The sequence below is a fragment of the Dama dama genome, chromosome 10, assembly GCF_033118175.1.
Source record: "Dama dama isolate Ldn47 chromosome 10, ASM3311817v1, whole genome shotgun sequence".
Classification (NCBI taxonomy): domain Eukaryota; kingdom Metazoa; phylum Chordata; class Mammalia; order Artiodactyla; family Cervidae; genus Dama; species Dama dama.
Genome location: NC_083690.1, coordinates 31,677,016 through 31,690,599, shown reverse-complemented (window position 1 = coordinate 31,690,599; position 13,584 = coordinate 31,677,016). Strand labels below are relative to the sequence as shown.

The 13,584-nt window shown below is 46.4% G+C and overlaps 1 protein-coding gene across 1 annotated transcript in view; it reads left to right on the top strand.

The window, feature by feature from the left end:
• The first annotated feature begins 3,376 nt into the window (after window positions 1-3,376).
• AUTS2 (activator of transcription and developmental regulator AUTS2) overlaps window positions 3,377-13,584 on the top strand; it is a 1,187,145-nt gene continuing 1,176,937 nt past the window's right edge. Inside the window, exon 1 of the mRNA XM_061153366.1 lies at window positions 3,377-3,685. Coding sequence (XP_061009349.1) covers window positions 3,377-3,685 — 309 coding nt within the window. The remainder of the gene's footprint in view (window positions 3,686-13,584) is intronic.

Here is a 13,584-nt window from a genome sequence, read left to right as displayed (position 1 = left end):
CGAGGTACTGTTTTAGTTAATGGCTTTAGGGGCAGCAGATTCAGTTATCTTAGGTAATTTTGGAAGGTGGCACCCTGTTCCTGTTAAATTGCATCAGATCCCATTTATCAGTTACTAGTTTCAAGAAATTAAGCAGTCTACTTGAAAGTATGCCTTTTGATAAGGCCAGAGGTAGACCTGAAAGGGGATTTTCTGAACATTTAATTGACCCTCTTTTGACTTACAAAACTAGTCATTCAACAGTCTTGCCTAAAGTCAGTGGCTTGTTTCCTGCACAGACATCAAACTAGAGTCTAATTCCTGGTTTAGCGGTTGCTCCTGTTTGCTCTCGCTTCTTGGTGGCCACCATCCCCCTATCCTGTCCTGTCCCACTCTCTACCTCAATTTCAAAGAAGTCCATACCTGGGGACTTTGGAACAAGTTGTGCCTTAAGGGAATGACCATTGTCATTTGAATTAAATTGTCTTAAGGGCAAGGTGAGTGAGGTTTTTCTGCCAGAACATTCAGGTCCAAGAAGGAAGACCTTGTCTATTTTCTGGACCACTGTATTCTCAGCACCAGTGCCTGGTACATGACAGACCCTGATCAGTGTTAAATGAAGAAATGAATCAGTAAATCTTGTGTACCTCAGGTTGCCATGTCCTTTGTCTTTTCCACCTCTTTCCAGTTGTACTAATAAAATAAGTGCATATTTAGATTCTAAAGAGGAGAAATCATGAGCAAAGCGTCCGGTACGGTGCCTGATTCATTGAGGGCAATTAAAGAACGTCGGATCATTTTCCTTTTCTTCCTTCCCAAGTGGAGGGTACTGGGGGTAGGGGGTGATATGCCACGGTGTTTATGTTCCTGGGCATAAAGTGACGTGGGTAACTAACAGGCTGGGGAGAAAAACTGTCGACGTCTTTCTGATCCGTATCAGAAATTCCAGTGCCCCGAAAAACGTACAGCTATTTTACCTAGAGAGGTTAGTCGCATTTGTTGATTGATTCTGGGCTGCAGTCAACTCTTAATACAAGTTTTTATAACCATCAGTTACTTCGCGGCAGGATGAAGTGCAGTGACAGGAAAAGCAGGGACCCCTCTCCCTCCTCCACAAATGAAGGAACTCCTCTGTGGCAGGGGCTGCGTTTTGCGTGTCTAACGGGTCCTCGGTCAGGGGCGGTCCCCACCCCTCCAGCCCCGCCTCCGCGCCCTCGGAGGCGGCAGTCGAGGTTCAAGTTCGGTCCCTGGAGGCTCGCTCCCCGCTCCGAAGCAGCTCGCGCGTCTCTAGGCTCCTCCCCGCCCCAACCCCGCAGGCTAGGAGGACTCAGAGGTCATTCGGGTGCTGGGTCACTCGGCCACTCGCTGTGCTACCACGTGGGAGAAAAGTTTCCAACTCTGCGGCGGGGCCTCCCCCCCTGTGCCCCACAGCGGAGCAGAGGTCCGCACTTCGGCACCCGCTCGCTTTCTTATCGCTTGCACTCGCAACCCTCCATCTGGGGGACTCCTCCCGCCGCCCCCCCCCCCCCCCGGGGCCCGTAACCCTTCTCTGAAACCCCTCCTTCCCCTGCTGCTCTAGTCGCCCTAGGAAAACACCCTGGGAGCCTCTGGAGAAGGCGGCCCGAGCGCCCTCCGCGGGCCTGGGGTAAGGGGTCCAAGGACAAGTGTCCGGAGGAGCACGGCGGGGTGGGGCGCGGAGCTGGGCGCGCGGGGTAGACTGATGACAGCGGCCCGCACGGCGTCCCCAGCGCGAGTGGCGGGAACATTCCGCGGCTCCCACACCCTCGCGCGCCAACTCTGGCGGGTCTGAGTAAACCCCAAGCTAACTGCCCCCTCCACGCCCCCAAGCCGCCCTCACGCCCCGCTCCGGGTTCGCCTCCGCCCCCAGTGCGCAGGCCCGGCCGCCCCAGCGCGCATGCCCTGGGCTCGCGAGCGCGGCCAGCCCCCAGCCGTGTGCTTTCTACACACTCTACAACTGGGGAGGGGGCGGGGGCGGAGGGAGCCCGGCCGGCCACGTGATCCAGCCGGCCGGGGCCGCGGGGGCGGGAGCGCGCGCCGAGCGAGGCGCGGGGAGGGCGGTGCGCGTGCGCGCGGCGCGCGCGGGCGGGCGCCGGGCTGGGCTGAGGCGGGCGGCGGCGGCGGCGGCGGCGGCGGCGCGGCAGTGGGCCGGCCGCGGAGGGGGAGGAGCGGGAGCTGAGCGAGGCGGGCGGGCGGAGGATGGGGCCGTGCCCGGGCTCCCGCTGCAGCCGCCCGGGGACACGCCGTGCACCCTCCGGCTCGGGGCTCTCGCGGCGGCATCTGTGGCAGCGTTAGCGGCGGCGGCGAGAGCGGCGTTCCCGGCGCTTCCTGGCCGCGCTTCTCCCTTCAGGCTGGGCGAAGAGAGAAGGCAGCGGCGGCGGCGGCACACCGGCGTCTCTCCCGCTGGAGATTTCTTTCTGCTTTCCTCGTCGACTGACTGACTGGCCCCCTCCCTTTTTTTGAGGAAGGGTGACCTCTTCTTTGGGACTGGAAAAAATATTTTTCTGAGGTGGGGGGAGGTGGGTGGCAGCATCAGGGACTGCTTCTTCTCTTCTTTCATCTCCCTTTCCTTCCCCCTCCGAGCCCGAAAAGCAAACCCCACAACTGCTCCAGCATCCTCCTTCCCTTCCTCCACCGCTTCCAGTTGCGCCCTCTCCCCTCCTAATTATTTCATTATTATGCTCCCCTCTCTGGGGGGTCTCGTCCCTGTCGGGTCGCTCGGAAGCCTTGGCCTCCCCTGGATGCATTTCTTAAAAATTTTGGAGCCAGGGAGTGAGTTTTCTCTGAGGCGTGTGTGAGAGGCGGCGGGGGTGTTTTCCTGCGCGAGGGGCGGGTGAAGTTCATTGCCCCCACTTTTCCCGCGACCTTTTTCGGACCGGATTTGGAGTCGCGGGGGGCGGGCAGGCGTTTTCGGGGGGCGGGGGGCGCGGCGGAGAATGGCCGCGGGGAGGGCTCCCCGGAGCCTCCCAGTCTCTTGATCAAAGCATTCCGCTATTCTGATTTATTGCCTGCTTGGTGAGTTATTTTTTTTTTTTTTTTCCCCTCTAAAGGAGACCTGTGTGTTCAGCCATTACTTTGCTCGGCGCTGCTCACAGGAATCTCCGACCCTCGGTGCTGTGGGCAGCCCCGCACTTGGGCTCCTCGCCTCTCGCCCTCGCTCCCGTCCCTCCTCCCTCTCTCCGCCCCTTCCCCCTTTTCTTTCTCCTCTCTTTCTTCCCCTCTCTCCCTTCTTTCGTCCGCCGTCTCCCCCGCGCCCTCCTCGGGGCGGAGGGAAGCCGAGAAGGGGGAGGGAGAGGTTGGTGTCAATTTTTTTGTGCGGCCGCGGCCGGAGCCTGTGGCGGGCAGGCGGCGAGTGGGGAGACCCCGGCGCGGCAGAGCCATGGATGGCCCGACGCGGGGCCATGGACTCCGCAAAAAGCGGCGGTCGCGGTCACAGCGAGACCGGGAGAGGCGCTCCAGGGGCGGGCTGGGGGCCGGCGCGGCCGGCGGCGGCGGGGCCGGCCGGACCCGGGCGCCCTCGCTCGCCTCGTCGTCGGGCTCCGACAAGGAAGACAATGGGAAGCCCCCGTCCTCCGCCCCGTCCCGGCCCAGACCCCCGCGGAGGAAGCGGAGAGAGTCCACCTCGGCCGAAGAGGACATCATTGATGGATTTGCCATGACCAGCTTTGTCACTTTTGAAGCGCTGGAGGTAAGGGGGACCCCCCTCCCCCCCGGTTTCCCTTTATAGGCACGACCCCCTCCCTTCTCGGCTGTGCTGGGCTCTGCTGCCTCCCCCCGCCGCGCTCCGGTCGGTCTGGCTGTCTGTCTGTCTAGGCTGAGGTCTTATTGTTGGGGGGTGGGGGGAGCTGGGGGCGCGGGTAGACAGGCAGCAGGAGGGAATCGCCAAGCCGTGCCTGGTCTCCTGGTCTCCTCGTTCTCGCTCGCCTTCCCCCTGCGCCCCCTCCCCGCACCCCCTCCACAGCAGATGGGCAGAAAGAAAGGGGTTCAGGCATCACAACAATGCGCCCCCCTCCACGGAGAGCTCTGCCCCTACTCCTTCCTCCTCTCCCTCCCCAATCATGGCTTCTTGGCTGGTGGAAGTCTCTTTGCTGGGTTTGGGGCGCCTGTGGACGGTTCTCCGTGTGCTTTCTCCAGAGCCATATGTCCCTGTGTGTGTGTCTGTGTAGTAGAGACCTTTCCTGGGTGTCCTCGGGACCGGAGACTGACGGGGTTTTGTGGTTCTTTGCCCCCTTCCTCTACCCCTCTTTTTTTCTTTTCATTTCTTTTTTCTTTCTTTCCTTTTTTCTTTTCTTTTTTTGGTGAAGCTGGGGAAGGGGGCGTTTTCTCCTGGTTGGGAGAAAGGAGGGAGGAGGGGAGGGAGGAGAGGAAAGGATGGAATATCTTTCAGTATTCCGTTCGGGGCTCTATTCCGGAAAGGGTTAACTGTAATATTCTCTATACACATAACATGCACATGTGTGTGTATATGAACAATTCGGTTAAAAGACAGAAAAAGGTACACCAGGGAGGACGGGTGGGAGGAAAGAATAAAATCCTAGCTGGTATCTGAAGGGCTTGTCACCCAATTGTCCCTCTCCTTTTCCTTTTTTTGTGTTTTCTTTTCTTTTTCTTTCTGATTGGCTTTGTGTGTGTGTATATATCTATGTGTGTCTTTCTTTATTCCTTGGGCACCTGCACCGTTGATTTCCAAATGCACATTATCCTGCCAGCTAAAGGGCTCCTTGGGGGTGTTGGAGGGGGGGCAAGTAGAGGGAGATTGTCTGGGGGTCAGAGGGAAACTCTCTTCACCTGGACGGATCTGGTTTGGTGCTGGCATGGGTCACTGGCCTGTATAAATGTAGCCCCCTTTTCTCCTCCCCCACCTTCCTCTCCCCACCCCCAACACACCACAGACACACACACAGGCGCTTGGAGATTCTGCAGAGTTGGTCCGGCTTTCCTAAGCACAAAACCAAGATAGGAGTTGGTTTCTAGGCTTTCCTGCACCTGATGTGATGGTGTGAGGTTCCTGAAAGAAACTTTTCCCTTTCCCTTTGGTTCTTGCTGTTATTATGGTATTGTTTGCAGTGCTCAAATGCAAGCTTTGTTGATGACAGCTTAAATCTCACATGCAGTAACTGTGCAGGTTTAGATTGCTGTGTGTGTGTGTGTTTGGGTGTCAAGTTTAAATATTTTTAAAAAGGAAGCCTTCCTGTTAGGGTTATTCTTTTCTCTTTGAACTGCTTTTTGGTTGGGCTCCTGGTGGTTATGGTGGTGGATGGTGGCCAGTGGTTGGGGAGGAATGGAGAGTGGTGGTGTTGGTGGCCATAGATTTTGATGTTAGTGATTGAATCAGTTATTCTCTGGTTCTCGAACTGGTACTTTATTGGCTAAAATGGATCTTACATAGTTCTTTTGAGTGTTGAGGCTCACCACTTATTAGGATAATTCTAACTGTGGCTTCAACTTTGCCAATGTGGGAGGGTACTGTACAGTGTGACCTCTTTCTCTCTGTCTCTCTCTTGCTTTAAAATAGAAATTGAAATGGTAGTATGTATTCTAGTATGTGAATTAGAAAATGCTGCCTAAAATTTGTTTGTTATCAGTGGTTGGTTTAGGACAGTGTTTGTAAGAGCTGCTTACAAGTGGTTTTGCTTCTAGCATGGTTTTCCTGGGCCCTTTGTGGCCCCTCGCAGTAAGTAAGCAAGAGGGGTCTGCAGATTTCCACAAACCTGTTTGAAGGTCAAGTAGAGATAAATATAACACATGCAGTTATTTTTGGTGGTTTTACTTTTAATAAATACTTGACGGGCTTGTGTATCTGTCCATTTGGCTTTTGAGAGAAAATGTGCCCATTCTAGTTTCTTTTGGGTGTAAAAAACTTTTAATTTTTAAAGAAGACCAAGTTTGACTTGTACCATTAATACCATTCCTTTTCTTGCTGTGAACCTTTTTCTGCTATTTTTCTAGATTCAAAACTCAGGTTACTTTGGTTAGCTGAATATTATAATACCATCATATTTGAATATCATTTGCGTATCTCTGGTTATAAAGGTCTAACTTTTAAAAAAGTTTCTTTAAACTTTATAGAAAAATGTAAACATATACAAAAATACAGTATAATAAACCCCAAGGTGCACAACCACCTAGGTTCAACAGTTGTCTTTCTAAGTGGTAATGACTCAGAGGAAAGAAAAAACACAACCCACCCAAACCCATAGTATTATCACACCTAGGTGAATTAACAACAGTTCCCTAATATCAAATACCTTCACATGCATTTACGTTTAGGAGTCCCAATTTTTGTAGGAAAGCTGCAGATACACTCTTAAGGTTAAAAAAGAAAAGTGGGGAATAAAAATCATCATGTATGTCTGGTTCTGTGGGACAACATAGATCTCTTTGCGGCTTATCTCATTTGTGTCCATGCTTCATAGTCAGGCATATGTGTGTGGTGATCATTAAAATCTCTGGTGTCCTGTTGTCCTCAGTTTGGAAGATTTACTGAATTATCACTAAGAAATGTGAGGGTTTGTTAGGAAACAGGCAACTTAAACTATGAACTTGGACAGGAATGTATAATACAAGAGTGCTTGTAAATGTTAAGAATTATATATGATAAGAATTATCCTAAATGCATACTATGTTTTTGTGTTTAGAAATGAAATCAGTTGTCACCACGAATCATCAGAGTTGCTGCTAGTATGATGTTGTGATAAGAAACCAGAAATATTGGCTTGCACAGCTAGGCTTTTAACCTTAGGCTTGATTCAGAGCAGTAGCTAGCAAACTGTGGAGTGTATACTTTTGGTGTTAATGGACGCATCGTTTGACTCCATGGTTTGGTTTTTGTCTTGAGTGGCTGATTTTGACTTCCCTTTAAAAAAAAGAGATAGTGAAATGTCCTAATAAAATTGTTCCAGGCTAATGGTTTTATTCATAATACTGGAGGAAAAATCAGAAACTTGTCTAATGAGAACCATAATTTTTATGTGGATTTATTTTTCACTCTTTTTGGATTTTTATTTAAAATGATGAAAGCTTTGGACAGAGTTTGAGAAGTCCCACACTTTATACGGTGAAACTGGCAGAGGTAGTTTCGTATTCTGCAGGGACACTTGTCTTGAGTAATTGTGCCCTGAAGTTCAAGTATGTGATTGTGAAGAGTCTTGTGATAGAAGATAAGAGGGTAAGTGAGGAGGCTAAAGTTGAACATGGTGTTCTTTTCATTATGCATTTGAGCAGCAGTATTATCATTTGGTATGGTACTATTTACTTGAATATTCTTTGAATGAGAGTGACTATCCCCAGATATCAAGCCTCATTAAAAAGCAGTTTTCAGCAAACAAAGTATAAATGGGAATGTTGGGATCTAGTACTGCCAGTGTACTCTGATGTACCAGATAATATTGCCTTTCTGTTATTTGCATTTTCTTTTTCTGTGTAATCTTGATTAGGAAGCCATGTGAGCACTATGACTGAAAACCTGCAAATCCATTTTTTCCCCCTTCACTTGGCTGTTGTGCCCTGGTTTCTTAGGGCAACCTCCTTATATACAACTGACCAAGGGAAGCAGAGATGAAATGGGAGGGATTAGCAGACAGGAGGCCAGTTGGAGCTTTGCAGGCTTGTGAAAAATGAAGGAAGACTCATTTCTGGTGGATGGAGAATCAAACCAAGACTTTCATGGGATCTTCATTTTCTTTGTGTTTCAGGGCTTACCCACACATTGGTAGTGTAAGTAGGCTGTACAGAATTTGATGTACTTATAGCATATCAGGCTCTGATAATTTACTGTGGTCAAATCTCACTTATCCAGTTTAAAAAATATTAATCATGTTTCTTGTATCAGTCAGCAAATATTTATGGAGTGTGTGATATGTGCAAGGTACTAGAAGGGGGGGAAGTCTATATATATATAATAATATATTATATTTATATAGTATCCTTGAAGGAGTGTGCAGTTCAGTTGGTAAATTAAGTCTAGCACTTACAGTTTTGAAACAGGCACTCAAATGCCTCAAGTAAGTGCAGTAAGCTTTCAGAGAAGGAATAGTGAGATAGGCTGAAGTGTTTGAGAAGGCTTCCTGGAGAATATATGGGTCCTCATATGTTAAAGTATATACAGAGAGAGAGTATGTATATGTATATATACATAGACAGAGAGAGAGTAGGGATTGGGGAGGGGATTCTGAGAAGAGGGGATGGTGAACAAGGCATACAAACAAGATGAGTGACTAGGGTTTGAGGGGCAAGAAGGGGCTGTAGAAATGAGAACAAAATGGTATAAGTAAAGAGTGCTTGTGTAAAGACCCACCTTCCAGGCCAGGCTGTCCTAACTAGTTGAGTGACATTGGGAAGCTACTCTCTAAAGGAATCCTTTTCTTTTTCTACAAGTTGAGAGGTTTAGGGTAGTTTTAAAGCAAAGATACCCAAGTTAGAAGGAAACATAGTTCTCCAGGTGTGCATAGGTTGTGGTCCAGACCAAGAAATGCGATTCTTCGCTCAGTTAGTTTTGGAACTTGATGGGCCAGGCAGAATTAAATGGGTAACTTGTTCTGCAAGGATTAGAAATCTTTTGTAATGTGTATGTAAATTTTGAATGTTAGAGAAAGAGATGTGATGTGTCTTATTTCCTAATATTTGACCACAGGGAACTTTCATTCTTGTCATTGTAGTTCCTAATCCATAATCCAGTATGGGAATTGCTGGAAAAGATCTCAAAGGTCCCTTCCAGATCTTGGAACTTGATAATCTCTGAGTATGTTGGCTGATGATAGATAACTTGAAAAACCAGGCACAAAAGTTTGCTGCTTGAGTGGGAGTGGCAAGGGGAGTGTGAGATGTAAATAATGATGATTAGTCCATCTCTCCTTCCTTTTCCTGCCCCGTGTCAGCTCTTTAATTGATTGTTAGCAACCCCACCATGAAGTGAATATTGGTGAGAGGTTTTCATTAATGGTTCTTTCAGTGTGATAGTAGCCCAATTCTAATGCTACCAAGCTACCTTCCAGCCAGAGGGAATTTTTATCCTATCTTGGTTCCTTCTGGTTTCTTCTGTTGCTGCTTTTTAGCAAGCTGGGAAAGAAGGCTGGATGAGAAAGGAGGTTGACACTGATGTTAAAATAAAGGTTTAAAATTATCTGCCTTTCGCTTGCTTATGTATGAAGTGTTCGCTCAAGAAAGGTCAGAACCCTTCGTCTGCTGTGGAGCTGTGTTTTTGTTGCGTTTTTCGCTTTCTATCTTGGAAAGTTTGGGATGGTACTATGGAGTAAATGGGTCAGTTCCAGCATTTCACTTTGGGCAGTTTGCATAGCTTTAGGATCTGAGGCGTTCCTAAGTGGTGAGAAAGTTTATAGAAGGAAAAAGGACTGTGAATAATGTGCTTGGTTATGAAGTCAAGTATTTTACTATACTTAACTGAATTTCGATATTTCACTGTACAAGGCAGAGCATCCCTTCAGGAGTATTTATGTGAGATGAGGTAGAATATTGTGATATGGTGATTCCATGCACCTCGTGTTAGCTGTTGAGATGAATTGCTTTATATCTTTTTTGGAAGTGGACAGGGTATAAATGAATCAGTAAATTAAAAAACCGAATCACAGAGTTAGTGATTAGCCTTTGATCCTTTCTGAGAGTGTTTTCCTCTCTCTTCCTTTTAAAAGGGTTAAAAAAAGAACATTCAGTATGATTCTAGGAGATTCAGGGAACATTGAGGTGATAAAAAGATTCTAAGACTCTATACAACATTTCTATTTGCTGTCAAAAATAAATGACAATTATGTAGTTTGAGAGAATGTTAGGATTAGAAATAAAGTTCCCAAGCTTAAAAAAAAAAATAGTTGAGAGCAGCTACTAAAGAATAATTTAGGTTCCTCTTGCTAAATTTGAAAGCCTTTGGACATAAGGTCTGTTGCATTTTTTTGATATGGAATGAGCGAGTGTGTGTGTGTGTGTGTGTAGAGGGTGGATAGTGGGTTAGTGTTTTTACAGTTTATTTTACCCCTATGCTGTAATACACTAGTATACTAAATGTAGTCTAACTTTGTAAAAGTGCCTCATGCTATTTTTTCTCTCAAGAAACAACACTTTTTTCAGGGTCAGGATTAAAGCCAATATTTTGTTGATATAGGAAAAAGGTAATGGGATAGCAGCTATTCATTTGAGAAAGTTGTGGGGGGAAAGTCAGATTTAAAAACTCTCAAATAATTGAAGTTTGGAAAAGCAGAATGGGAATTAATCAAAACTAATTTAGGGACACTTAGCTGGGTCAGAACAAGTTTTTCTTACATAATGTGTACCTGTTCCATGAATAGATGAATGCAGATTTTTCTTTCCTGGTAGTGGGGCATAGAGTTAAAGGCTGTTGAGACCCTGAATTTGTGTTCCTTCTTCCAGATTTGAACTCTGTTCTTCCTTCATTTCTTCTAATAAGCCTTCAGGGTAGGGGGTGTGCAGTCAGTACCTTTCTTTCTAAGGTCACAGAATATAGGTTCCTCTTGATGCTGTTAGTAACCGAGGAGGGGAGGGGTGACTTTCACTTCATCTGGGTTCCTTTGCTTGCTTAGGAAGAGACTACTATGGCTCAGGGGATAAAGAATCTGCTTGTAATGTGGTGATACAGGAGACGCAGGTTTGATTCCTGGGTTGGGAAGACCCCCTGGAGGAGGAAAATGGCAACCCACTCCAGTATTCTTGCCTGAAAAATTCCATGGACAGAGAATTGGTGAGCTGTAGTCCATGGGGTTGGTGGGCTATTGGTGGGCTGTAGTCTGTGGGGTTGGTGGGCTATTGGTGGGCTGTAGTCCCTGGGGTTGGTGGGCTATCGGTGGGCTGTAGTTCCTGGGGTTGGTGGGCTATCGGTGGGCTGTAGTCCATGGGGTTGGTGGGCTATCGGTGGGCTGTAGTCCATGGGGTTGGTGGGCTATCGGTGGGCTGTAGTCCATGGGGTTGGTGGGCTATTGGTGGGCTGTAGTCCATGGGGTTGCAAAGAGTCAGACACGACTGAGCAGCTAAGCACAGGCAAGCACAGGCTTCTGTGTGTCAGTCCTTTTCAGTCTCTGTTCCGTATTTTGCAAGGGGAATTGCAGCCTGGAATCGTTTGTACGGCTGCTGTCTTTATAGGTTTTTATTTCACACACTAGTGCCTGTGTCAGTCCCATCTTAGGATCCAGTAGGTTCCCCACCACCCACTGCCTGCCTGCCTCCTTCCCACCGTCCCTTGCAACTTCCCTCCTTTCTTTCCTCTTCTCTTCCTTTACTGAGGCAGAATCATCAAAATTATGAATGCAAGTTAATAAAAGGCAATGGATTTATGAAGTTCTGAGTGAAATGTAGACACTTTAAATTCCAAACCTTCATTATTTGAACATTGACTGTCTGTCTGAGGGACTCTGAGGTTAGTACTGTGAGGGTAAATTTCTCAGTTTTCAGTTTTCTGAACTGTTATCAGCTCATCATTCTAATTTCTCATTCATTTCTGAACTCTGGTTAGAGTGTGCCTGAATAAATACCACAAATGACCAAGTATATGCAAATGTTTTGTCATTTTGATTTGCCACCATACCTTGTAGTGCCGTATCTCTGGATCCAGGAAAACCCAGGTGCAGTAAAATGGAGTCACAAGAGGAGAAGGAAAAAGCCCACAGTTTGTAAGTAAAGGAAAAATGGCTAATGCAGGTTGGGATTCACCTTTGGCAGAAAGCCTTCAAATTGCAGACAGATACTGTGTGATTGTTATTAACTGAAGCATTTTGAAATGACCTGGATTACATACGGAAACACAGCCTGTGAAAACAGATTGTGGCTCTTGGTTATATGGATGAAATCTGATACTTTCACACTGAATCTGAGACAGGGTTTATGTCAATGCCAGGGTCAAGTGGTGATGGTTCCTGAGGGATGTCAGGGTATTGTTTTCCTTGTCTCCACACCTACCCTTCTCTGTAGCACAGCCCACCAAGTTCATTCTGGATTTCTGCAGAGTTTCTCATGGCAGTGATATTTTCAAGCTTGTAAAGAGGATTTAAGAGAGTCTGGTATTGCAGTGATTTCTTCATAGTTATACTGAAGTAGACTTGTTGTTTGCTAGGTTCTCTGTTCAGCTATGCTTTCTAGCTAAATGTTACTGGTGATTTAGTGAATAGTTTCTCATAGTTAGAAACTAAGAGAAGGGAAAAAAAAACCCTCAGGAAATAAAGATGTAGATGGAACAATAGTTGAACATTAGGTTATCACTTATTTTCCAGTCACATACTAGAAATTGCAGTGTTCCACCCACTCTCCCTATACATGTTCAGTGGGCAAAAATAACGATGGTCCTGAATCATGCTATTCTAAGAAATGATTTTATATACTTCAAGTGACATTATACTTTCACTGGGGCAAAAGGGGAAGCAAGCATTTAGTATCTTGCATTGCTGTGTGTTGCAAGTTTGCTCCTGCCATGTTTGTTAGGCTGATCAGTAGTTTATTTGGGGGAAATTACAGTTTTGAGACTAATGCTCAGAGCTACAGTCCTCAGGGAGGTTTTGTCCTAAAGTTAGGACCTCAACTTTTTCAGAGCAGCCTTTTGATCCATTTCACTTCAGCTGTTGTTGACTGATGTGCTTTCTAAGCCAGAGCAGCATTAGAGGCACAGATGTTGTCTTTAGAAATGCTGTAGTTCTACCTCTCATTTTGCAAATGAAAACACAGCCCAGAGGGGTTAATTGTCCTGCTTAAGATCACACTGGGAGTTAGAGGCTCTCACTGGTATCCAGTGAAGCTAGAGGACTGTCTGCTTTTCTTTAGTAAATTGGAAGTCTGAAAAAAAAAACAAATACCACAAATGATGGTGATCACCCAGGATTGTAAAGATTCCCAGTTTTTCTAAGAAATGTTCTGATTATTGCTCAGTATCAGGAAACTTTTAAAAGCATTCTGCTTTCCCCCAGTGAGTGGTTGGCCTTTCTCTGCAGGTCCATTATTAGTCCTTTTTTAACACCATTCCCTCCCCTCCATAATGAGGATGTAAAAGAAAAAACAAATATTAGGGTGATGATATCAGAGTTTCTCATCCTTGAATATCCAACGGAAAGATAAAATAATTATTTGGATGTAAGATGATCTTAATGTTGGCCCACTTAAAATTTTAATGTAATTTTTTGAGGGTAGAATATTTTCTTCAGCCTTGTGATTCACAGACTCAGAGCCACTTACCAAGGTTGGTAGCAGAACATTTTTGAGACAAGTGAACTTTGAAGTATGGCTGAATTGAAGACTCAATCAAACTTTTCTTCTGAAGAAGAAAGACTCAAAATATTAAATCCACATGACGTGTTGGCTAAGGCATCTTGCCTGTTTATTGCTGAACCAGAAAATTTATAACAACTGTTTGTCATGTGTATATATTTATAGTCATTCATATAATGAAAAGAAGTTTTCATGAGATTGTAATAACATATCAAGATGGATGTAATTAAAACAGAAGCAGATTGACACCCTGAATTAAATGCAAACCATAAACCAGGATACCTGAGCATTGGTGCCTTACGTATTTGCTGCAGGGGGCAGTCAGCCAAATATGCAAATAAAAAGACATTGATGAATTTCCCTGGGTGTGTG